A 27,536-nucleotide genomic window follows, 5' to 3' on the forward strand; every position below is an offset into this window, starting at 1 on the left:
CAATAAATATTTTGTTAACAAAATAAATTCTACCGATCAGAAAAAGTTAAGAGTTTCAAGCAATTTGCATTATTCAGATTGGTTTTGTAACCATGGGTAAAAATAGTTTGTAATTACATATTCACAAGCAGTTACATATTAGCATTTTAGGTCAGGTGCGTAACAATAGAGGGTGCAGGGGATGCGGTTGCACCCGGGCCCAGGAGCCTTAGGGGGCCCATAAAGCCTCTCTTCTCCATATAGGGAGCCCAGTACTATGAATAAAGCATTATAGTTGGGGGCCCTGTTACAGATTTTGCATTGGGGCCCGGGAGCTTAAAGTTATGCCTTTGTTTTAGGTCATAAATTGGTGTCTCGGCTGCCTTTGTTTTCCCCATAATAAACACAAATCATCTCACTAATTAAAAGTCTTAAAACAGTAGCGCTCAATAAAATTAAACTTTTTAGCTGAAACTGGCTGCAGGAAGAAGAAACCAAGTGCAGCTGCTAATTTTGCATGACCCAAACCATCTCAATGTCCATGTGAGAAGTTCAGATAATGTGACGCATTACATAGTAAGCTGTAACTTGGCAATACACTACTTAGCATTGGAACCTGACCTGACAGGAAAATATTACTGCTGACCCACAACAGATCTTTGGAGCTAGAATTGTGTTCATTGCGGACTGCAGGCTGAAATATGAAATAAGCATACTCATACACTTGGACTTTTTGTCTACCTGTAATTGAAGTGTTCCATGTCTAAAGCTCTTTTGAACAAGTTGAAAAAATATGAGGTGTTGGCAAACATCAAAGAAGGATACCTATGGCTTCTAGCAAGGCATTCCCTCCCTTCTGGCAAGGCATTCCCACCTCACCTTCCTTCTTCAGGTGACACATTTCGATCTAACATATACTACCCCTCTTCCTTCACCCCACAATGCATTTATCTCACCCATCCTCTCCTCTTCCTCTTGTTCCTTTGGCCGCACATTTTGATCTTGATATCATTTCCTTTAGGATAAGAGTTGAGGTTTCCTTGAGGATAAATCTAAGGCAAAGCAACAAGTTTGTTGGAATAGCTGATAGTGAAGAAAATATGATTTCCTTCCATTGCTGCGGGAGGATCCCAAGGATTGGAGGGCCGAGCCAGCTCTTTGTTTTCTTACAAGAACGCTATTTTTTAAGGGTGTCTTTACATAGGAAAACTATCCTCAAATTGTCACTTAATAGAGCAAATTAATAAGCGACAATTGTTTTATATAAACATGGCCACCAACCAGCTGATGATCGAGAGTTCATTCACTATTTGCTAGTTTCTTTGTTGCACCTCACCTAAAAATAGTTGCTGGCTTAGTAAATATCGTCTGGTGTAAACAGGGAATCGTTGTCTTCCAAGAACTCGCCAACAACTTTGTAGGCTGGTGTGCGTTTCTTTCACGTGTACCTCCCACCAATTGCTGATTGGCTGCTGCCGTTCTTTGAACATCTTGCCCTAACACTTAAAGGGGTTGTTCGACTTGAATTTTTACTGAAAATTAAGCCCCCAGTAGCCCAAAGTACATTTAAATCATGTGTTCTGTGCTTACTGTGAAGTCGGAGCATCAGTTTTGGCACCGCGGAATACAATCCATGATGTCATCCGGGTCTTCCACCCCAGTTTGCAGCACTGACTCTTCAGTCGAACCAGCAAGAGACGGCAGCAGGGAGTCCACTTGCACATATTTCTGTGTCTTCAGAGGATTTGGTAACCAATAAGTGTGTGTTAGAGAGAGGTCTAGATTTCAAATACACGCCCACCAAAGGACCTTACGCCCCATAGCTAGTCGCCGAACAATATTTCGTCCCATGTAAATGCTCCTAACAATTCGTTTAGTAGTGACAACATTCGTAACAACACACAAACAGCAGTCATTTGTACACGTTATTGACTATTTAAATAACTATTTAGACGATAGTTGACATGTGTATGGCCACGTTAAGGGGATGCTCACGTGGGGGAGGGGAATACTGCAGCAGAGAATTCCGCAATCTTCATCGGCAGAAACAGTGCTCGCTCACCTCCCAATTCTTCCCGCTATCACTACAGCCTTTTCCCAGCAGCCAGCGGCCTCTAGTGAGCGCCGTTGGTCAGGTGATGCCACTTCTGGTCATGTGATGCTATGCTGATGCATCATGGGAGTGTTAGCAGGACATAGAAAAACTCAGCATGGCGCAATCTCTACATCAAGATGGTGTGTGATAAGTATCAGACAGGAGTCTGCACTGCATGGAAGTGACATAGGAGATGTCTGGGGCATGATAGGCAATCAGATGTAGGGGGGGGGGAGGATGTAAAAATGTGTGTTTGCCAGAGTAGCCCTTTAAATACCAGATTTTGTCCATTTTGTTTATTTCCCTGCCTATATTGACCAAGAGTTCACTGAAGCAAAAGTGGCACTAATTGCATATTTATGATAGACACTGAAGAAATTGCTAAATTATTGATGAAAAACGACTTATATAATTAAGATAAAATATAGATGTTGAAAGTTTTATGGCTTAGGGTGGTTTACACAGGTTTTTGTGGCAGTTTTATGAGCCAGATGCAAATACCAAAGATATGGGAAATATAAAGGAAGGACTTCTACTTCTTCTCCTTCCTGCTGGTTTCACTTCTGGCTTCAGCTCAAAAAATTGCATGAAAAACTGATCTAAAAACTTGCATGTGAAATTAACTTTAGTTTTCCATTCACTTGTGAACAGAAACTGATATGTACGCCTTCTTTTTGTCAGAGAGACCGCACAACCCAATGGTGAATGCAGGAGCGATTGTCAATTGTTCATTGATTCAAGTGAGTATGGAAAGTTTTCTTATATAGCTTACCCTTTTTTTACATAGGCCAATGAGTTGGTATAAATCTTTGTGCGAAAGCTGGTTTTCCTGCTTATCAGCCGTGCAAGCATGCCTAAAAACACATTGATTGGATCTTTTATGCTGGCCTAAAAATGCTCCCTCAACAGCAGCACATCTCCCTGTGTAAACAGGGTGATATGCCGCCAATGATTGAACCTGCATGGAGATGGACAATCACATTAGGGCTGCTTTCACACAGCTCTGAAAATCATGTAAGATTTAAGTAATGTGAGATGCTCAAATCTCACACGAATATGAACCCCATTCTCTTGAATGGGGTCATATACATGAGCAATTCTTTTTCCCTGCATCGCGGGGAAATCGCAGCATGCCTTATCTTTGGGCGTTCCCTTGTAACGCATTGCCCATTACTTTTAATGGGGCTGAAAATACATTGGACAGCGTGCAATGCAAAGTTTCCTATTGAAAACAACGGAAAACACTTTTCCCGACACAATGTGAGCCGACCTTAGACTGTCTAGCCTAACTTTATACCCCCTATTAGTTGGCTTAGTTTTACACCAGATATTCTGCCAAACGTTTGGTGCAGTTTTTGAAGCGTGAAGCATGGCATCACTTGATTTATTTCAATGGGAGTGCCAGAGATTGCCAAAGTTCCTATTGCCTCCGCTCCATTCATAAGGGACCTTTGGGACCCCATTCTTGAGATTAGTGGGTGTTTCAGCACTGATAATAAAGTTTATATCTTGGTACAACCTTTTTAACATAAACTGCTCACACTTTGGAACAATCATTACATTACAGTGTAACTAAACTTTTAAAAAAGCTTCTGACATGTCCTATTGATATGTAAGACGTATTGATCAATTGGGGTCACGGTTGTGAGAACCGCACCGATGGCTAAAACAAATAGGCAGAAGTGCTCAGCTGAACACCGTACCCATTTGGCGGTTGTCAGCATCCAGTGTCCAAACTCCAAAGACTTTCTATGGGGCCCATAGACTGTTTTGAGCAGGGACGGAAACAACCAAACAGGCACGGAGTGAGCTCTGACCAATCAAATTCAGCTGAGGCCGCTTTCACACGGCCGAGAAAATCACGCAAGACTTGTGCGTTATGAGACACACAAGTCTCGCATGAATATGAACCCCACTCTTCTGAATGGGGTCATATACATGAGCGGGGGGAAAAAAATCACAGCATGTCCAATATTTGGTTGTTTTCTTGGAACGCCTCACCCATTGTTTTCAATGGGGCAGGCAAAAACACTGCGTGCAAAGTGCATGCAAATGTGATGCGATGACTCCCATTGAAAACAATGGGAAACACTTGCTGATCCGGAGGATTTGTACTTCAAGGTGCAAGGTGTTTTTGACACAAAACCGCCTCGCAACCTTGGGGAAATTGCACATTCCCGAGCGTGATATCGGGCCGAGTTTCGCAGCCCGATATCGAGCTCGCTCCTGTGTGAAATTAGCCTGAGCATGAAAAATCACATGAGCAACAAATCAGCTGCTGAATTCTGTATTTTAAGAGTGCTTGATAAGGCCAGTTTCAGACGAGCGTATTGTAACGTGCGCAATACACAGACGTATGTTGGACGTGTTGCACATAACATTATAATCGTATATCATCAGTATCTCACCCCTATTTGATCAGTATTTGCCTCCGTATATTTTACTTTCTACTGGGCAAATATGATGGACCAAACACGGGGGTAAAAATGCGCTCATCTGAAAATGGCGTAAGGGCTGAACCTCTCATGAGTGGCTTCAGCAGATGTTTTGTAAAGATACATAGATGACATATAGGACAGCTACAGTGTAACGCCCCCTTCACACGAGCGTATGCATATTTGTGGAATGGACTACGAGGAAAAATACGTGCATGTGAACGAACCTACTGAAATCAATGGGTTCTATTCTCAGCGTATGGCAGGCGCAAATACGCCCATGTGAAAGGAACTCAAGTAGCAGAAAATCTCAGTTCACTTGGTGCAGGATATTATCAGATGAGTCTATAACGATTGCCCCAAAAACCTAGAAGAAACATCATTGTGTGACAAATATTTCTTAATAATTCCTATATTCTGCTCTCATCATTTATTTTTTTCTTGTTTTATTTAGCAAGGAGCTAACAAGGCTGAGAAGTTTGATTATGTAAGTATCATCCATTATGTGTATAATGTCCGGCCACTTTGTTGGTTGCTACAGATACAGAATTCAACAAATGTTCATAACTAGTGATGAGCGAGTATACTCGCTAAAGGCAATTGCTCGAGCGAGCATTGCCTTTAGCGAGTATCTCCCTGCTTGAGACGAAAGGTTCGGGTGCCGGCGTGGGGGAGCAGTGAGTAGAAGCTGTCAGCAGGAGGGAGCAGGGGGAAGAGAGGGAGAGAGAGATCTCCCCTCCGTTCCGCCCTGCTCTCCCCCGCAGCTCCCTGCCCGCCGCCGGCACCCGAACCTTTCATCTCGAGCGGGCAGGTACTCGCTAAAGGCAATGCTTGCTCGAGTAATTGCCTTTAGTGAGTACACTCGCTCATCTCTATTCATAACGCATCGGCAGAATGAAAATACTGATTTCCACATGAGAAGTATCCAGTACTGATATAATTAAGTACTGTATAATTTTACTATAAATACAATACATAATGAAATCACTCCAGTTTATTAAAAAAAAAAAGCAGAAAACTTGTTGTTAGTATATCGCTAACTTATTCCGCAGCCCTTTCAAGTAATTTATTTATTACCCTCCCCCCACCAAGCTGGGCACTCATTTTACCGACCTCAGTAGGATGGAAGGTTGAGTCAACCTGGAGCCACCTATTTGAACCATACGGGGATTGAACTCGCAACCTTCAGGCAGTGAGCGAGAACTTAGAACTGCATACTGCTGCCTTAGCACTCTGCGCAAGCCATCGATCGAACAACTAACAAGAATTGTTTACTTTTCGTTCATTATTAATTTTCAGCAGGCCTAAAAATCATTGTTGGCTCGTTCGCTTATCGTTCAGTTCAAACACTCTCCATTAGGTGTTTGGCCTCATTCACACGGGTGATGCGGCTTTACGGCGGCTGCAAATCACATCAATGAAAAACAGCTGCGATCGAGTCCAGAGTTTCATTAGTCCATACGTTTTCTCGTCCATTCACACGGGGGTAGCGTCGGGAAAAATACCCTGCACTGCGGAATGTTGTCGGTCGGCAGAAATCCTCAAAATTACTTCTAATGCTTAAAATAGAGCCAGCTGTCTTCCTTTACGATTGGCGGACGCAGGTTAACTCTTTCCCTGTTGGAAAAGATAATTCTGGATCTGTCTTTCGACCGATACACGCTGGCGGCTCCCATAGACTCCTATGGCATCTGCAAAAAAAGGGAGGGGGAGGTAGTTTAGCAGCGTCCAATGCAGGGAAAAGCTTACAGGTGCCTCTATTTAGGCATTAGAAGTCATTTGAAGGATTTATGCCGAGCTAGGGATTTTCGGACGAGAAAATGCTAATTAAGCTCGGGACTTTATCGTGTCTTTTCTTCATTCATGCGATTTTACAGTGCATGCAGGCGACCATAAAAACGCATACACTTGTGTGAATGAAGCCTGACCGCCTTTCAAAAACATACACTATTGTAGCTAATTAAGGTATAGCCTCCCCTTTCCATTTAGGGCATTTGGCAGGTATGGGTTCTAAATATACTCATACAGCTGGTTTTCTTTAGTGCGTGTCTTAGTGTGCAACATTGTCTTTAAGAGATGTCTTAATGTTCTCACTTCTTGCACTTACTGGTTGAGAGTCTGCAGACTTGTATCTGAAACATCTCCATACAAGGAGAAGATGAATGCTGCCATCCATTACTCTACAAGACATGTAAACCTGCGCTTACAGCACCCAGTCTTCTGTATAGCAAATAGCTTCCATCTCAGCTTAATTACAATACATCACTATTAGAAATGAGCGAGCGTACTCGGTTCGGGTATTTTTGCACTCGAGCACCGCTTTTTCCGAGTAACTGACTACTTGGACGAAAAGATTCGGGGGGCGCCGGGGGCGGCGTGGTGGAGCAGGAGGGTAGCAGTGGGGAACAGGGGGGAGCTCTCTCCCCCCCCCCCCACTCCCCTCTGCAACCCCCTGGCGCCCCTCAAATCTTTTCGTCCGAGTAGTCAGTTACTCAGAAAAAGCGGTGCTCGAGTGCAAAAACACCCGAAAAGAGTACGCTCGCTCATCTCTAGTCACTATGCTTTAAAGAATGCTCTAACTTAAGAGATCTGCTAATCAGAGGCGGGATGTGAAATTCATTGCCCCAGTGAAAAGTCGTTAACAGGTGCCCATTAGCGTGTGCCATTTATAGTACAGATTTTTTATTATGTGGTAGAATGGCCTTTAGACCACCTTAGGCATTAGAGCCAAGTTGTAACTGCTACCTTTTCACCCCCTATAGCTATACCTATCCAACGTGGTTTTCATGAGGTGCGATGCAACTTTTACAGTAGGAAATCCTACTGTTTCCCCTAAAATAAGTCTCAGCTGCATTAAAAAAAACCATCACCTAATAGGCACTGTCTGCTCCACCGCACGTCTCCTACGCAGCTATGGTACTTGTTTGTAGTTTTCACCCAGCGCTTCCTGGTCAGGGGTTTCAAAAACCCTGTCTCCTGGAAACACTGGTTCTGATTGGCTGAGCTCGAGAACCAATCACTGCAGCGCTCCATGAATCATCACATTGAATGGCTGTGATTGCTTGATCGAGTGCTGCAGTGATTGGCTGAGCCGCGCTGCCAGCACTTGGTGCCAGCACCAAGAGCCAGCACTTCCTGGAGGTCAGGTTTTTTGGAAAACCCTGAACAGGAAGCGCTGGATGAAGACTAACAGGTGCCGGAACTGCGGAGTAGTGTGGCGGAGCAGACCGCGCCTGTTAGGTGATGTATTTTTTATGCTGATAGGGCTTATTTTCAGGGTAGGGCTTATATTTCAAGCCCCCCTGAAAATCCCAGGAAAAGACCGCTACAAAGTTGCACGACTTTGTAGTGACACAAAATCGCGATTTCGCCGTGAAAAAAAAATACAGCAATATCGCACAGAACGCAGCTGCAATATCACTGTCACCTGAGTGAAAGAGGCCTTATTGTCTGTAGTTCGATGTTAGTTCAGAGACCTGGTGCCCCCTCTATCCTTGGCCCAGATCTCTCATATGTTATTGCCCACAGTAAAAACTCTGACATTCAGACTTGTGTTCAGAGTGACAAAGATGATTATAAATCTTTATTCCCAGACCTTCCCCTGTCTTTGAAATTTGAAGGTACCTTTTAACCCCTTAATGCCGGAGGTTTGTATGGAGGGCGATCAGGAGATAAACTAGCTGGTCTATTATATGGACGTATAGACTGGCTGGGATGCCTACTACATCTGTAGGTAATGTGCTGTGCACCAGTTATGCTGGGTATTGGGGGCGCACTCCTAACTTAGGGCCCACCGCGTGTCATAAGCTGCAAATAGATATACCACAAACCAATGCAATTGTGAAGTCCGTCTCATAGACCTGAGTAGCCTAAACATGAAATAGTATTCTGAGCTGTCTGACGACACTTTTATAGAATCTAAGTTTTCTTTCTTCCTATTCCCAAGATCATGCAGTTTTTGAAAAGGATGTCAGGAAACGAATCCATTGGCTTCAGCAATGCAACGTAAGGACAACTGATGTATCAGTCTGGGCGCCAAAGTCAAGTGTGGCGGGCTCGCATGTCCTACTGTAATTATCCTGTCGTAAATCTTAAAGTCTTACACAAACATATTGCTGTATTGTTTTTATCTCTGTACATTTGTATCATATTTCTTAAAGTGAATGCCCACCTTTTAATACCTTGCCATTTTTTGGTCCAAGAGTCCATTCTGATACATTTCTTAAATTATTTAATGACTGCCAATAGGCCGGTCATTAGAAGCTTTATTCCTTAGTGCCATATTTTTATGACATTTTAGAATAAGTACAACATGAGTGTCCTGTGTGCCACCTTGGAGTAGGTGATCAGCTCTGATCCTGACCATTTAACCCCAGAGTGACTGCTACATGATCAAAGTGGAGTCCCTCCTTTGACTGGGTCAGCAGATTTCTGGATGACACAATTGGGGACTGATGAACCCATGTGCAGTCAACCCTGGAGACCTAGAAATTCTGTACTGTGTAAACTAAGGGTGCCCATACATATTAGACTGAGGATGATGGAAATAGACGATTTCAATTTAAAATAGTGTTTGTCATTTGGAATTTGGCAATGGACGACTGGATCAGCAGAAATAAGTCGGCCATGTTTGAAATTTTGTCCGCTAGTCGAAAGAATGTTGCCAGAAAAATCTTTCATCCATCACATAAAAACTATATAAATTACAACATTTTGCACATAACACAAGGTCTCATACAGCCACATCAATGCGAAAAGAAAAACGTTATGGCTGCTGGAATGTGAGGAGGCAAAATTGAAAAGAAAATTGTGCATCATTAAGGCCCAAATAGATTAACCTTATTAAACAGGTAATCTTGATAGCAGTCCAGTTTCCTGATATAGAGCCCAATAATTGCCTGCATAGATATACACTTGTAAGGCAAAGTAAGTCAACCCTTTAAAATTCTCAGGATTTCTGAACTGATTACTAATAATATATGGTTTGCTTATTATCTAAATCATACTTATAGACAAACACAATCTAGTTATACTGTTCATGTCTTCTATTGAGCACATTATGTAAACCATCCACAGTACAGAGAGAACAAGTAAATGAGCCCTTGTGTCAATAACTTCTCCAAGAGCTAATTGGCAATAGGTATTTGAGTCAAGGAAATGAGATTAGAAGTGTGAGTTTTAACGGTGTTTGGTCTATTAAATAAAGTCACACAAAGCCTGGTTACTGACAAATCTGTTCTTCTCACGAAAGATTGGTTAGTGTGACCTATGCCTTGCTTACTTACTTCTTCTCCCTGCATTGAGGATACAATAGAACAGTACAACGGTTTGTGGGTTTATTAGTTATCAATGCAGAAATCCTAGTCAGTTGAAAGTTCTCACTTTTTTCATGCAATTGTAGATTTAAGAATCCTTTTACATGGGACAATTGTCGGGAACTTCAGCCCTCGACAGTCATCCCAGCAATAATTGCTCCTGTGCTTTCACATAGGAACGAGGATCACTCAGTGAATAGAAGCAGATTAGGCGGAATGATCTCCAGCCTGCCCACCTCCTTTCACAGTAAAGAGGTTGTTGTTCTTAGATGTAGGATGGCCTGTTTACATGAGCCGATATTTGTTTGATTTTTATGCCCGTAGAAACTGAACGACGAATTAATTAACATTTGTCATTCAGACGCTGTGGGCATTGACACTGAACAATTATTGTACAGATTCCCACGATCTAGCGAGAATCTGTATAATGATGGACCCTAAGATATAACTCTTGGGTTGTTTGCAGCTACCTCTAAAGGATGCTTAAAGGGGCTGTCTGAGTATAAATTTCTTTATAAAATGCTTGGGCATGCTACGAAATAAAAAAAAAAAAAAAGGTACTTACCTCTCTTCTCCCCCTGGAAGCAGCAGAGCAGCCCTGGTGACTCTCCTGCTGTCAGCACTGACCGAAAGTCAAGTGCCCGCTGCAGCCAATTAGACGCCACCATGTCCCGTCTTGAACTCCAGGCAATATGATACCCAGAATATTGAGCACTGATTCCAGGAGAATGGGAGATGACACTGTGACTTCTGATTGGCTGCAGTGGTCACCTGAGTTCCAGCCAGTGCTGACAGCAGAAGATTCACCCGAGCCACTCTCCTGTTTCCATGGGGGAGAAGAGAGGTGAGTACCTTTTCTTTTTATTTTATAGTTTGAAGCCTACTGCATGGGGTGTTAGTTGGTTCCACAAAGGTCCTGATCTCCTATAGTGACAACCAAAATGTTATGTCTTGACTATGCAATGGATTTGGAGCTCTGTATCAGAAAAATGAATCTAATGCAGCTAATTCAATGTTCCAGTCTGCAGTCAGAGATCAGAACTGACAATACGTGATTGAATTATTCATAAATGTGTGGCAATTTAGGATAGTGCTGGGAAAAGAGAATGATCTCACTGAATTCTGGGCATTTCTTCTTCAAATCATTAAGTCAAGAGTTGCACAAATATGACTTCTGGGTGATACCATGTACATAGTAGACATTAAATCAAAACTCTCCAAACACCACCTCTTTGAGAAGCCCACTCCTAACCTAGATCTAATTTTTCTATGTATATTGGACCTCTTTATTGAGAGGACCATTGGCGTAGAAGACCATTTTTCACTGTTTGAGGAGGTCCCTTGAAGGAGGTTTCATTGTATACTTGTCACGCCTCCTTCAGAATTTATCCAACAGGATTAAGTGATTGAAGGTACGCTAATCCCTGTTACCTATTAATGCCCTCATAGCCTCAAAAGACTTGCATATAGCTTCATGTGTGATAATCGAATTTACATGGTACAGGACATTACCTAGAGCCTGATTAAAGGTGCCTATACATGGGACGACAGCCTTCCCAGCGACTATCGCTCCTTGCTTTTACACAGCAGCGATAGTCTTTTAGATAACAGAAGCGAAGAGGCCAGAGATTTTTTTCTGGCCACCGACCTCCATTCACTGCAAATAGCCTGTGGCTCAGAGATTGAGCGACTCCTGTTTACCTGGAGCTAGAAGCCACTAAGGGGTCATTCCATTTCAGAGAGCAGAAACAGAACGACTAGCTACTACTGAGCAACTTCTTGCTCCATACCCTGTTGGGGGTCGTGTGTATACAGACCGACAGTCGCTCATCAAAGTCGACTGTCTGCCTATGTAAAGGTATCTCTCCTAGCATGATTTCCGCATAGCGGGATCTATTTTAGACCGACCAACAATGACAGACTGCCGTCAGTTCAGTTCAGAATGATACACCGCAATCAGCAGCATTCAGTGTACAGTATATTACTTTATTTCTCCAACAAGGTTATACGTATATAGGCAACATCTCAGTTTGTGAACTGAAGCCTTTTTAACTGCATAGAATAGTATGCAAAAGATAAACAGACTTCCGTAAGTCTTCCGTTTTAGTTATCACTATATCTGTTCTATGTGCAGCTTCCAATCGGAGAAAGAGACCGGTGATCGGAACTATGCTATTGGATATTACCTCAAAGAGAAAAAGGTAAAAATTCGCATTCAAGGATTTACTGTTAATATTGTGAATTCAAAAACTAACATAAACTGAAGACAAGTCTGGTTTCTAACATTGATGTTCCAATATAAGCCATTGTGTCACCTGAACAGGACTGTGTTACAATCTCCAACATCGTGCCTGGAAGTCACTGTGGTCACATTGTTCCAGGCATCAATGGTTGGACCTCCAGCAGACACTGATGGCACAGATATTTAATATGCCATCACTGTTTATCATCTCAAAACTCCTAAAAAGTGTTTGCAAATCAACTAAGTTGACTTTTAATAACCAAGGTGTCCATTCTTTTGGCATCTATGGGCTACACTGGAAGAAGAGGAGATGTTTTGAGCAACACAATAAATACACAAACACTAATAATGCAGGGCATTGTCCTCCACAGTCCTCCAAACAACCCCAATAGTCCGCCACAATTCTCTAAACAATCCACCATTGTCCTACAAAGAAGCCCCATCGCTACCGCTAGGCCATACGGACTCCAGGCTGGAGTCACATGCAGTTCTCAGCCACGGGCCTGTTTCTGACACTAGGGAAGGGATGCACAGTGTTGGTTTGCTACAATGAGACCACCGTCTCTCAATCTCCCCTCGATACTGGATAGGAGCGGTCAGGACTCAGAAAAATGAAAAAGGAGAATAGCCACCGCATGCTGGACCTGTAGTGAGTGAGTGAGTAAGCCAGTCAGAGCTGCAAGTGCCGCCCGCTGCCTCGTCATCTGTATGAGCCTGTCTGTGAGCGGAAGCTCAGTCTACTGCTGCGACCTCAAGATTCAGCCTGCGCGAGCCGGCCACATTCGTAACCATCATGGGCTGCTGGTTGGACACTCCTGTTTTACAAACTTCACCATTTTATCTACATCCTTGTACTTCTAATTCTTCTTAAATGTATGTCTCTTGTCTTTCTTCCCTTCCAGTGTTTTCCACCAGGCGCTGACATGGTTTCTGCTCTGGATCTTTACTTTCAGGTAAGAAAACATCATCTTGATCAGTAGTCTGGTGGTTGGCCCAGGTGTGCTGCGATTCAGAATATTGCAGATCTTTGTTCATGACTTTGTAGAGGGATCTCTTAAAGGGAGTGTATCACTTATATGTGTTACTAATTAACACATAGTGAAACATATTGCTTTTTCTAATGTGTTTCTATTTTCTGATTGTGGAAGTTTTTAGTCTATTAAATGTCCATGATTGTGGGAGCTTCCATCATGGTTGAGCTGCAGTTAACAGCAATTAGAGATATGCTTACAGCAATCTCATAGGCCATTCATACAATCAACAGGATGGGACTCGCTGATTTCTATGCTCTGTGATTGGTGAGCAAATTGTGAAGGGGGTGAAAGTAGATAACACTGGATCTACCAATCACATTAGGTGATAATCACAGTGTGTATATAATACATATATGTGTGTGTTTACCTTTCATTGTAATCCTGCCTGTGATGATAATGACATGCCTGCTGAAAACTTTTCTCTACAAAACAAAAAGTGTTGCACTATTATTAGGCTTTGTGAAATTCTTGGAATTTCTTTTAAATTTTTACATTTTCAATATCAAATTTAAAAAGTTCTGATCTGTGGGAATCCTACTGCTGAGACCCTCACCGATCCTGAGAACGAGTTTCCCATTTCCCCCATCCTCCTCACTGCGGAGGTTACAAATTGAATAGAGCTGCGGGCGCGCAAGCGCAGTGATGCTCTCTTCATTTTTCAGTGGGACTGCCAGAGATAGCCAAGTACAAGCACTCAGCTATTTATGTCATACCCATTGAAATGAATACTGTGACAGCCACACATGTAAAGGCCCATTTACACAGAGCGATGATCGCTTTAAAAACGCTAAAAAGCAATAGTTTAAGCGATAATCGTTGTTTCTAAACGCGTGGCCATCGTGCACTTTTCGTGCACTGCTAGCTGATCGTTAAATTCAAGCCAGCCTAAAAATCGTCGTGCGGTCTCATCAGGACCGCACGCTAAGTTCTTCGCGGTTATTGCTGATAGCATTCTTTCCCTTGGAGAACAAAGGAGCTGAAAGCAGATAAGATCCCTCTGGCTATTAACTGCATTCAGCTAAAGGCTTCATTTGCACGCTAATAAGCTATTAAGTAGCTGAGTAGCTACTTAACCCTTTCCAATCCAATTTGTATCCTGGTTTTCCTAGAGAGCTTACTCCTTTTCTGCCATTATACAACGGCGCTATCTGCTGGCTTAAGCCAGTTCTACATTAGGCGACACACTGGATAGGCTCTGACAGCAGAGAGGCTGGCAATATACAGTAAGAGAACCCCGACGGACGTCTTCCAACATCAGAGCTTTACAGCCTTAAATCATAATGTCTTTAGACGTCAGACAGTGGATTGGAAAGGGTTAATAGTTTATGCAAAATGATCGCTCAAAGCTGGCACTCAAACTGTTGTTTAAGCGATTTTTGGGCGATCATCGCTCCGTGTAAATGGGCCTTAAGTCCTTACTACATTTAACGCGATGTCACTGTGGGTTGGAGAAGCTCCCTGTAGTGACAGAAGAGGACCGCCATTCTCAGGATTGGTGGTTGTTTCATCGGTGAGACCCTCACCAATCAGACCTTTATCACCTATCCTACAAATAGGTGATAAAAGTGAAATCGTGTACAACACCTTTAACATAAAAACTTAACTTATAAAATAGGGTTGATGACACATTTCCTTTAAAGGGAGTCTGTCGCCTCATTCCAGCATTCTAAACTAACTCTATCCTAAGATGTGGGACATAGAGATTAAAATTACTGTACCTTTATTTTATTCACTAGATCCTCTATTGCCCCATATCTTGTAGTAGAAGAATCAGTGATAGACTTCTTTTAAGCATTTTAAGAAGCATTTAAAGGGGTGTTCCAATGACATCAAGTTATCCCCTATCCGCAGGGTAAGGGGATAAGTAGCTGATCTATGGGGGTCCGACCATAGGGACATCTTCAGTTCACCAGAACGGGAGTCCCATATCCCCCAAGAGACTGGCAAAATGAATGGAGTGGCAGCAAGCATGCTCATCAATCGCTCCATTCATTTCACTCGGAACACCAAAAATAGTTCAAGTGCTCGGAAATCTCCGAATGGAGCAGTGACTGGGCATGCGCACTCCATTCATTTTGCCAGTTTCTGAGGGAATACAGGACCCCTATTCTGGCAAACGCTGGTGGTCCCAGCAATTGGACTGCCACTGATCAGCTAGTTATCCCCTATACTGCAGATATGGGATAACATAATACCCCTTTAAGACTGTATAACTTTGAATGTGACTTTTACAGCATATTCCCTGCCTACAGATCCTCCTGAATGTATAGTACTTGTCTTTCTAGTTGTGCTCCATTGAGGTGACCTGCCAGTCAGGAAGTGTGATAGCTGCCACTCTGGCTAACGGTGGCATCTGTCCCATCACAGGAGAGCGGGTCCTGAGTGCCGAAGCCGTAAGGAACACACTGAGTCTAATGCATTCTTGTGGAATGTACGACTTCTCCGGACAATTTGCCTTTCATGTGAGTCCACTGCTAAAATAGTTAAACACATTTTATGGTAGACCTAATTTTTTTCATATTTTTATAAAATATTCTATTGAAATGCTAAAAAATAAATACTCTTATAGGAGAGCTGTGTATTGCCAAATGGGGCAGACTACTTTTCAGACGATGATGGTCTGTCATTAGTCAGCTAAAACTGTTGTATTTCACCCACTGAATGATTGTTTTGGTTGACTTTGTCTATTTCCATCAGCTTTGGGTCAGATTCACACGGGCGAATTAACGCACGCAAATTTTTCGTGTGCTATACGCAGATAATAGGATCCATTGATTTCATTGGGTTTATTCACAGGTGCCAATTTTTTTTCATATTTTGGTCGCACAAAAAAACGCAGCACGATCTATTTTTCTACCCATTTGCACACTAAAAGTCCCTATAGAAGTCAATGAGGAGGCGCAGATGCGCAATAAATATGCTAGGAGCTGCGTGATATACTGCAGAATTGCACAGGAAAAAGAACACATTTGGAAGTCATTACACTAATTAGCCATTTCAATACGTGCATATTTTTTTGCCACATGCTAATGCACATTCCTTGCATGCGGAAAAAGTACAGTAAAATGTAAAATACGCCAAAGTGTGCAGAAAAAAAAAACATTCGTTCCGGAAAAATGCTACACTGTGCATACGCCTGTGTGAATCTGACGTTAGTCTAATGTGTATGGACACCTTTAAACTCTCCACACCAACTGGATCTCCACAAGGAGAACCAATATTTTATTTCACAGAAACACCTATAACTTTCCAGAGCCTTCAATCACAATGTAGCATAGAAGAAGACCCTATTAACCCTTTGCAATCCATTTTTGGATTCAGGATTTCCTAGGAGGCTCTCTCTTTCTGTCATTGTACAATGACGCCATCTGCTGGCTAGAGCCAGTACTGCAGTATGTGACATGCTGGAGAGGCCCCCGACAACAGAGCGGCCTGTAATCTACAGTAAGAATACCCTGCCGGATATCCTCTGACATCGGAGCTGTACAGCCTTCAATCAGAATGTCTTTAGACATCAGACAGTGAATTGGAAAGGGTTAAAATAAACATTATTCAATGTATTTTAAAATTTAATCAGCAATATGTCACTTCTTAATGCAGACCTCCGCTGATTAACTGTTGATGACTTATCTTAAGGATAGGTCATCAGTAGTAAAGTCCCCCAAAAAATCTCTTTAGGCTCCTCTATAGGCCAGTAGCAGGGGAGGGAGGTGAGGAAACGTGGGAGACCTATGCCAAAATTGTCAGGCCATTAAAAGGAGTGACCAGCTGTATTTATTTGCTATTCCTTCTGTGCAAGCAACGTAACCGCTGGATAACAGCAGCAGCATTAGACGTCACCAACTTAACTTCTAACTGCCTGTTTGTAACAATGACGCCTAGTGTTGCTGCTGCTCTCAGTATCCCTAGTGCCGCCACAGACACCGTGCCTAGAAAGAGAAGGTAGGTTTTGGTTGACAGTCCTAGGGTTGTTGCCTAGTTTTTAGTCAATATAATCCGCCCAGGCACTTAGCTTGGAGGTTCACCAGGGGATTCATCGACTATCCAGTGGGCCAGTTGATGGAAAAAGGGACCCTTTTCCCTTTTTCAAGCCATTTAAATATTGCAATTAGCACTGACCCATGCACATACATGTACAGCGCATGGTGCAAAGGAGTTAAACGGGTTGTCCATTTTTAAAACCCCATTTTTAGATAGACAGTAGGAAAACTTTTGAGGGGAGTCCCTGGTCCAGGATCCTCATTTCTTGGTCAGAGTGAACAAGGAGCCACTCTTGCTCTGGAGGACCAGTCCTGTCATGCATTACACAAACAGCCCATTGATTTGAATGAACACTGTGTAATGTTTGATATTAGAGATGAGCGAGCACCAAAATGCTCGGGTGCTCGTTACTCGGGACGAAATTATCGCGATGCTCGAGGGTTCGTTTCGAGTAACGAACCCCATTGAAGTCAATGGGCGACCCGAGCATTTTTGTATTTCGCCGATGCTCGCTAAGGTTTTCATTTGTGAAAATCTGGGCAATTCAAGAAAGTGATGGGAACGACACAGCAACGGATAGGGCAGGCGAGGGGCTACATGTTGGGCTGCATCTCAAGTTCCCAGGTCCCACTATTAAGCCACAATACCGGCAAGAGTGCCCCCCCCCCTCCCAACAACTTTTACTTCTGAAAAGCCCTCATTAGCAATGCATACCTTAGCTAAGCACCACACTACCTCCAACAAAGCACAATCACTGCCTGCATGACACTCCGCTGCCACTTCTCCTGGGTTACATGCTGACCAACCACCCCCCCCCCACGACCCAGTGTCCACAGCGCACACCAAACTGTCCCTGCCCAGCCTTCAGCTGCCCTCATGCCACGCCACACTCATGTCTATTTATAAGTGCGTCTGCCACAGGAAAAGCAGGCACACACTGCAGAGGGTTGGCACGGCTAGGCCGCGACCCTCTTTAAAAGGGGCGGGACGATTGGCCACAATGCTGTACAGAAGCAATGAGAAATATAATCGCTGCGGAATATGTTGGCGCTATACAAATAAAGATTATTATAATCCTGTGCCACCGCCATCAGGAGCTGCACACATGGGCATAGCAATGGGGAACCTATGTGCCACACACTATTCATTCTGTTAAGGTGTCTGCATGCCCCAGTCAGACCGCAGTTTTTAATTCATAGACACAGGCAGGTACAACTCCCTATTGTGAAGTCCCTGTGGACCGACAGCATGGGTGGCTCCCTGGAAGCCACCGGCGGTACATAAAAATATCCCATTGCATTGCCCAACACAGCTGAGGTAGTAATGTTGTGCTTAATGCAGGTGGGCTTCGGCCCACACTGCATGCCCCAGTCAGACTGGGGTTCTTTAGAAGTGGAAAGAGATGCATTTATAATTCTCTGTGGACCCACAGCATGGGTGGGTGCCAGGAAGCCACCGGCGGTACATAAAAATATCCCATTGCATTGCCCAACACAGCTGAGGTAGTAATGTCGTGCTTAATGCAGGTGGGCTTCGGCCCACACTGCATGCCCCAGTCTGACTGGTAATATATACCTTAACAGTAACCTTGTTGGTGGTAATGTGGTGGTGACTGCGGACCTGGTAGCGCGGTTTTATGTAGTTGGTTTTCGGAATGTGGCCAGGATTAAGTGGGCCGTGGCGGGGGGATGGTGGTGGTGCTCTCTTGTTGTGTCGTTAAAGGTGAAATTCTTAGACTGCCACCAGACGGACCAATGCAAAGGTATTTGCCAAGAATGTTTTCATTGTTGGAGGAGGAGGGGGATGTTTTGGAGGCACTATGTGTCCTCTACACGTGTCCATGGTTATATGCACCTTAACAGTAACAGCGTTGGTGGGAAATGGCCTCGCCGCCATCATGTCTTTGTGAAGCCTCTGTTTCCACACCCCAGTGACATACCATTAGCAGCGGTATAGGCAGAGCCCAGAATTATTAACATTTCAGCGGTAGCATTAGGGACAGGCCCCACTAACATATCACTAGCAGCAGTATAGGGGGAGCGCAGTCTTAGTTCCATTTCAGTAATAGTAGCACTCAAGACAGGCCCCAGTAACATTCCCATTGCAGCAGTTTAGGGAGATAACAGTCTCTTTCACATTTCAGTAGCTGCAGTATAGACAAGGCCACAGTTACATTTATGTAGCTAAAGTGTAGGCCAACCCCACACACCTTTCTGTACCATGAGTGCAGGCGAAGAACATAGAAATTACTATGATTACACTGTAGGTGAGGGCCCAAAAAAATTGGTGTACCAACAGTACTAATGTACCTCAGAAAAAATTGCCCATGCCCAACCAAGATGGCAGGTGAAACCCATTAATCGCTTTGGTTAATGTGGCTTAAGTGGTAAAACTAGGCTTGGAGGCAGCCCAGTTTAACGAAAAATTGGTTCAAGTTAAAGTTTCAATGCTTTTAAGAGCATTGAAACGTATAAAAATTGTTTAGAAAAATTATATGAGTGAGCCTTGTGGCCCTAAGAAAAATTGCCCGTTCGGCATGATTACGTGAGGTTTCAGGAGGAGGAGCAGGAGGAGGAATATTATACACAGATTGATGAAGCAGAAATGTCCCCGTTTTGGATGGTGAGAGAGAACGATGCTTCCATCCGCGGGTGCAGCCTACGTATTGCTTAGGTATCGCTGCTGTCCGCTGGTGGAGAAGAGAAGTCTGGGGAAATCCAGGCTTTGTTCATCTTGATGAGTGTAAGCCTGTCGGCACTGTCGGTTGACAAGCGGCTACGCTTATCTGTGATGATTCCCCCAGCCACACTAACACACTCTCTGACAAGACGCTAGCCGCAGGACAAGCAAGCACCTCCAGGGCATACAGCGCGAGTTCAGGCCACGTGTCCAGCTTCAACACCCAGTAGTTGTAGGGGGCAGAGGCGTCACCGAGGATGGTGCTGCAATCGGCTACGTACTCCCTCACCATCCTTTTACAGTGCTCCCGCCAACTCAGCCTTGACTGGGGAGCGGTGACACAGTCTTGCTGGGGAGCCATAAAGCTGGCAAAGGCCTTGGAGAATGTTCCCCTGCCTGCGCTGTACATGCTGCCTGATCTCTGCGCCTCCCCTGCTACCTGGCCCTCGGAACTGCGCCTTCTGCCACTAGCGCTGTCGGATGGGAAGTTTACCATCAGTTTGTCCACCAGCGCCCTGTGGTATAGCATCATTCTCGAACCCCTTTCCTCTTCGGGAATGAGAGTGCAAAGGCTCTCCTTATACCGTGGATCGAGCAGTGTGTACACCCAGTAATCCGTAGTGGCCAGAATGCGTGTAACGTGAGGGTCACGAGAAAGGCATCCTAACATGAAGTCAGCCATGTGTGCCAGGGTACCTGTACGCAACACATGGCTGTCCTCACTTGGAAGATCACTTTCAGGATCCTCCTCCTCCTCCTCTGGCCATACACGCTGAAAGAATGACAGGCAAGCAACATCTGTCCCCTCAGCAGTGGGCCAAGCTGTCTCTTCCCCCTCCTCCTCATGCTCCTCCTCCTCCTCCTCAACGTGCTGAGATATAGACATGAGGTTGCTCTTACTATCCAGCGACATACTGTCTTCCCCCGCCTCCGTTTCTGATTCCAAAGCGTCTGCCTTTATGCTTCGCAGGGAACTTCTCAAGAGGCATAGCAGAGGAATGGTGACGCTAATGATTGCAGCATCCCCGCTCACCATCTGGGTAGACTCCTCAAATTTTCCACTCTTCTGTAAATAATTGAGGAGGCTGACTCCCACTGCGCCGCGCAAGTTGGAGTTGGTATTCCACTATAGCTCTACGCTGCTCATAGAGTCTGGCCAACATGGGGAGCGTAGAGTTCCACTGTGTGGGCACGTTGCACAGCAGTCGGTGCACTGGCAGATTAAACCGATGTTGCAGGGTCCGCAGGGTGGCAGCGTGCGTGTGGGATTTGCGGAAATGTGCGCAGAGCTGGCACACCTTTCCGAGCAGGTATGACAAGTGGGGGTAGCTTTTCAGAAAGCGCTGAACCACCAAATTAAAGACATGGGCCAGGCATGGCACGTGCGTGAGGCTGCCGAGCTGCAGAGCCGCCACCAGGTTACGGCCGTTGTCACACATGACCATGCCCGGTTGGAGGCTCAGCGGCGCAAGCCAGCGGTCGGTCTGCTCTGTCAGACCCTGCAGCAGTTCGTGGGCTGTGTGCCTCTTCTCTCCTAAGCTGAGTAGTTTCAGCACGGCCTGCTGACGCTTGCCCACCGCTGTGCTGCCACGCCGCGTGACACCGACTGCTGGCGACGTGCTGCTGCTGACACATCTTGATTGCGAGACAGAGGTTGCGTAGGAGGAGGAGGAGGAGGGTGGTTTAGTGGAGGAAGCATACACCCCCGCAGATACTACCACCGAGCTGGAGCACGCAATTCGGGGGGTGGGTAGGACGTGAGCGGTCCCAGGCTCTGACTCTGTCCCAGCCTCCACTAAATTCACCCAATGTGCCGTCAAGGAGATATAGTGGCCCTGCCCACCTGTGCTTGTCCACGTGTCTGTTGTTAAGTGGACCTTGGCAGTAACCGCGTTGGTGAGGGCGCGTACAATGTTGCGGGAGACGTGGTCGTGCAGGCCTGGGACGGCACATCGGGAAAAGTAGTGGCGACTGGGAACCGAGTAGCGCGGGGCCGCCGCCGCCATCATGCTTTTGAAAGCCTCCGTTTCCACAAGCCTATATGGCAGCATCTCTAGGCTGATCAATTTTGCAATGTGCACGTTTAACGCTTGAGCGTGCGGGTACGTGGCGTCGTACTTGCGCTTGCGCTCAAAATGTGGCGCTAGCGACGTCTGGACGCTACGCTGAGAGACATTGCTGGATGGGGACGAGGACAGCGGAGGTGAGGGTGTGGGTGCAGGCCAGGAGACGGTAGTGCCTGTGTCCTCAGAGGGGGGTTGGATCTCAGTGGCAGGTTGGGGCACAGGGGGAGAGGCAGTGGTGCAAACCGGAGGCGGTGAACGGGCATCGTCCCACCTTGTGGGGTGCTTGGCCATCATATGCCTGCGCATGCTGTTGGTGGTGCCTCCCCAGCTGATCTTGGCGCGACAAAGGTTGCACACCACTGTTCGTCAGTCGTCAGGCATCTCTGTGAAAAACTGCCACACCGTACAGCACCTTGACCTCTGCAGGGTGGCATGGCGCGAGGGGGCGCTTTGGGAACCAGTTGGTGGATTATTCGGTCTGGCCCTGCCTCTACCCCTGGCCACCGCACTGGCTCGGCCTGTGCCCACACCCTGACTTGGGCCTCCGCGTCCTCGCCCGCGTCCACGTCCTATAGGCCTACCCCTACCCCTCAGCATGGTGTATTACCAGTGATTTGATTTCCCAGGCAGGAAATAAATTAGCGCAAGCCTGCTCTTAAACGTAGCTGGCTGCGTATGATTTTTCTTTACGTTCTCCACCCACCACACACGTACCCAGAACGCTGAGGACTGTCAGAGGCAGGCCAAATAGAATGTTTCCCTTTTTTTTTAAAGAAAAGGCCCACTGACTATATTCAATCAATAATATATGTCTTCTGGCCCTGCAAATGTGTCACAGAACTGCAGGGTTGCAGAGTTATTAACTACAGCAGAGCGGTGATTTCCCAGGCAGGAAATAAATTGGCGCAAGCCTGCAGGCCAAATAGAATGTTTTCCCTTTTTTTTAAAGGAAAGGCCCACTGCGTATATTCAATCAATAATAAATATGTCTTCTGGCCCTGCAAATGTGTCACAGAACTGCAGGGTTGCAGAGTTATTAACTACAGCAGAGCGGTGATTTTTCCCAGGCAGGAAATAAATTGGCGCAAGCCTGCTGTTAAACGTAGCTGGCTGCGTATGATTTCTTTACGTTCTCCACCCACCACACACGTACCCAGAACGCTGAGGACTGTCAGAGGCAGGCCAAATAGAATGTTTTCCCTTTTTTTTAAAGGAAAGGCCCACTGCGTCTATTCAATCAATAATAAATGTGTTGTGGCCCTGCAAATGTGTCACAGAACTGCAGGGTTGCAGAGTTATTAACTACAGCAGAGCGGTGATTTCCCAGGCAGGAAATAAATTGGTGCAAGCCTGCTGTTAAACGTAGCTTGCTGCGTATGATTTCTTTACGTTCTCCACCCACCACACACGTACCCAGAACGCTGAGGACTGTCAGAGGCAGGCCAAATAGAATGTTTCCCTTTTTTTTTTAAGAAAAGGCCCACTGACTATATTCAATCAATAATATATGTCTTCTGGCCCTGCCTACACAATTCTGTCCCTGTAGTATTACTGCAGGGCGCAATGCTCTGCACAGCCGATTTAAAAAAAAAAAAAAAAATGCAACACTGCTAACAGCAGCCTGCACAGTACTGCACACGGTTAAATGTGGCCCTAAGAAGGACCGTTGGGGTTCTTGAAGCCTACACTCACTCCTAACACTCTCCCTGCCTAACCACCACTTCTGTCCCTGGACTATTACTGCAGGGCGCAATGCTCTGCAGACAGCCGATTTTGAAAAAAAAAAAAATGGGCAACACTGCTAACAGCAGCCTCCACACTACTGCACACGGATAGATGTGGCCCTAGAAAGGACCGTTGGGGTTCTTGAAGCCTACACTCACTCCTAACACTCTCCCTACAGCAGCTCCGCAACCAGCAGCACTTTCCCTCAGCTAACTCACAAGGCATCTGAGGCGAGCCGCGGGAGGGGCCGACTTTTATACTCGGGTGACATCTGATCTCCCCAGCCACTCACAGCAGGGGGGTGGTATAGGGCTTGAACGTCGCAGGGGGAAGTTGTAATGCCTTCCCTGTCTTTCAATTGGCCAGAAAAGCGCGCTAACGTCTCAGAGATGAAAGTGAAAGTAACCCGAACACCGCGTGGTGCTCGTTAAGAGTAACGAGCATCCCGAACACCCTAATATTCGCCCGAGCATCAAGCACGGACGAGTACGTTCGCTCATCTCTATTTGATATATCTTGGGGTGGCGCTGCAGTGAAATTGAACAATTACTTTCAAGTTTCCCTACAGATGATCACTGGGGGTTGCTGAGCGGAGAACCACTTTAAGATGACACATAGGTCTGTACTGCACATACTGTATATAAAGTGAAGAATCCGTGTTATTGTTTAGTAATTGTATTTTTTGTGTTAATTGCACCTTTTAAGAAAGTTATTGAATACTTAAAGAGACTCTTTCAGCTCCCATGAGCCCCAAAAACATAAAATGACCTCACAGCAACTGCGGCCCTAAATCCAGGAATGTCACTCTCATACTCGCCTTCCTCCCTGCTTCCCCACCCACAAAGCTGCCGCTCCTTGTATACAGTGGACTAAGTATTTCCTTGCACATAGTGAAGAGTACTAGTCCCGTCAGTGTGAGCATATATTAGTCCATTAAAGTGGACTGGTGACATTAAAAGAGTCTCTTTAAAATATAAAAAAGTCTACATATTATTAGCTAACTGGAAACTTCAAATAAAAACACAACTTAGAAATACATCAAAAGTTAAAATACAAAATAAGTTTGGTCCCATGTTAGTTAGTAGAGCAAAATGTGATTGTTCCCAGCAAGAGAAACCAAGTAAACTTGTAGATGTGATACCTTTTAATGGTTAACAAAAATACATGATGTTATAGCGAGCTTTTGAACCTATTCAGGGCTCTTCCTCAGGCATAATGAAACATATCTGAAGAGGCAGATATATACACATATATATGACAAGGCACAGACATGGTGTGATTAATTTGCACTTAAAACAATACCAGAACAGGATTACCAGAGGAGTAAATACTTAATCCACTGGTAAGGAATGTGAAAGTTCTATGGTCTCTAAATTGATGTAAAGGCCCTTTTACATATAACAAGTGTTGGTCAAACGATACCCGACACTCGTCCCTGTGAATGGCTGCTGTTTACACTGAACAGCATGTCGTTTGGATTTTAAAGTGCTTAAAAGTGATGAGAATTGTCCAATTGTTCAGTTTCAGCATGCTGTTACATGGGACAATTATCGTTCAAAACCCCACGGGAGAACAATAATCGTCTTGTGTAAAAGGCCCCTTAGGGGGTCACCAGGCCTGTGTGTTATCTCTGCTCCAGATTTCTCATATTCTCCACAGATGTAAAAAGCCTCCTCCTAGGTTCAGTCCCTTCTTGATAGTGTCAAAGATGACCCTTGAATAAACCTGAATTCTTCTGTGATGTTAAGATTTGAAATTGCCTTTTAGTATCATAACTTTCATATGTTCTATGTTGTGTCCGTGACTAGAGAAATGCTCAGCCTCAGGTAATCCTGTCTTTCTCTGTTTAATTGTGTGGCGATGAGACCTCATCCTGGCTTTATGTTTTTGTCCTGTTTCTTCAACATAAAGGGCCCCAACAGGATATTTACTGCACCAGGTAACATTGTACATAAAACACGTGAATGTCCCCGGGATCTTATAGTCCTGCTGTGTGTTGGGGATTTGTATCCTGTCCGCAGTCATTATATGTGAGCAGGTCTTACAGCTCCTTACATTACAGGGATAAGTTCCTTTTTGTGTGTCAGAGGGCAATGCACTGCTGATTATAAGGTTCCTCTAATGTGGAGGTTGCCTGTAACACAGAGGGGAGGGTCCGGGAATATGGTTCTCAGAAGGTCATCCTTGTGTAGGGTATGATGGCGTTTCTTAGCGGTTTTCCTTAGTATCTCTAGCTGTGAATTGTAGGTCACTACTAGAGGCACACAATCGTTTTCTTCCTTCTCTTTGTATTGAAGTAGCTGATTTCTGAGTATCCAGGAAGCTCTGGTGATTTGATCATCAATTGAGGTGCGATGGTAGCCCTGATGGACAAAATGGTCCTTTAAGATGGTATAGATGATCTTCTCTGTCTGTTGGGTTGGAGCAGATCTGGTTGTATCTGATGGCCTGGCTGTAGACGATGGACTTTTTGATGTGTTTAGGATGGAACTGTCCCATCTGAGGTATGTAGGCCGATCAATCGGTTTTCGGTATAGGGATGTCTGTATTGAGTAGTTTAAAAATTTTTATGGTGGTGTCTAAAAAGTTGATTTCTGTATATGAGTAGCTTAATGTCAGGTTTATGATGGGGTGAAATGCACTGAGTCTCTCATTGAATTTTATTAGTTCTTGTTCGGAGTTGGTCCAGATGATTATGATGTCATCAATGTAGCGGAAGTAGGCCAATGGTTTTCTGGAGCAGGAGGCCAGAAAGTCACTCTCCAGTTTTGCCATTGGCATATTGCGGTGCCATTTTACTGCCCATGACGGTTCCAGTGAGTTGCAGGAATATCTCTTTGCCTGAGGAAGAACCCTAAGTAGATTTGAAAGCTCGTTACAACATCATGCATTTTTGTTAGCCATTAAGAGGTATCATCTCTACAGATTACTTGGTTTCTCTTACTGAGAATAATCCTAATTTAAAATACATAATGTAAGTTATGCTACAGTAACTTTCTGTTGACTACATTGTTCAGCAATGCATAGGGAAAACCCCTCTCTGAAAAAGTTACAGTGGTTTTACCTCATGTGCACGGGGGTTCCGCTTTCCTACTCTGTTCAGGGAGCAGAAAAGGCCCCATGGCCGAATGGCTCCATCTCGGGACAGAACCAAACAGCGCCGAATGGATCATTGACTAGAATGGAGTTCATTCATTTTAACTGAACTGCCCTGGTTTTAGCCAGAAAAAAAAAGCACTGCATGCAGAACTTTTTTTTCCGGTATTTTGTGCCAAATCTGCGACGGATCTCCGACTGAAAGTTCAAACACAGATGTGAAACCACCCTTATAAGAGCAATTTAAAAAATAAGTACAGATTGCATTTCCATTATAACAGTCAGTTATTTGTATGAACTGCTACTTCCATCTTGTGGACAGATGAGGCCATTACAATAAATATTCAAAAATAAAAAATAGTGAATGGTTAAAATTTAAGGACTGTTGTATTTCAAAATATTTAAAAATCAGTCAACACTCGATACATTTATAGTTAATCCCAGATTAGTACAAGTACCGACAATTCCTTGGGACCAGCCGGTTGTGTCAATATGTCAGTTTATATTATGTTTATAGACATATATGTGTCCTTTCCATCTGATGTCCAATGACTGTGGTTCTATCTTCATAGGTTGGACTTCCAGCTAAATCCGGTGTGGCTGGAGCCATATTATTGGTCGTTCCTAATATTATGGGGGTTTTCTGTTGGTCCCCTCCTCTCGATAGAATTGGTAACAGTGTTCGAGGGATTCATTTTTGCCATGTAAGAAAGACTTATTTTTGCTGCAATTAATAGCACACACATGAAATAATTATACCATACCTATACAAATAAATGGAGAAATAATGGAACAACATTGTATAGTAAGGAAGGGGATTCAGAGAAGATAACAGTAGATATATCAGTGAGCAAAAGGAATTTAAATGGAATACCAAGTTATTAAAAAG

At 44.5% G+C, this 27,536-nt stretch overlaps 1 protein-coding gene across 1 annotated transcript in view; it reads left to right on the forward strand.

Moving 5' to 3' along the window:
* GLS2 (glutaminase 2) overlaps window positions 1–27,536 on the forward strand; it is a 76,723-nt gene that overhangs the window by 37,269 nt on the left and 11,918 nt on the right. The window contains exons 7-13 of the mRNA XM_066584784.1: window positions 2,756–2,814; window positions 4,964–4,996; window positions 8,456–8,514; window positions 11,959–12,025; window positions 12,969–13,019; window positions 15,386–15,562; window positions 27,220–27,351. Of these exons, the coding sequence (XP_066440881.1) occupies window positions 2,756–2,814; window positions 4,964–4,996; window positions 8,456–8,514; window positions 11,959–12,025; window positions 12,969–13,019; window positions 15,386–15,562; window positions 27,220–27,351 (578 nt within the window). The remainder of the gene's footprint in view (window positions 1–2,755; window positions 2,815–4,963; window positions 4,997–8,455; window positions 8,515–11,958; window positions 12,026–12,968; window positions 13,020–15,385; window positions 15,563–27,219; window positions 27,352–27,536) is intronic.

The sequence above is a fragment of the Eleutherodactylus coqui genome, chromosome 1 (genome assembly GCF_035609145.1).
Source record: "Eleutherodactylus coqui strain aEleCoq1 chromosome 1, aEleCoq1.hap1, whole genome shotgun sequence".
Taxonomy (NCBI): domain Eukaryota; kingdom Metazoa; phylum Chordata; class Amphibia; order Anura; family Eleutherodactylidae; genus Eleutherodactylus; species Eleutherodactylus coqui.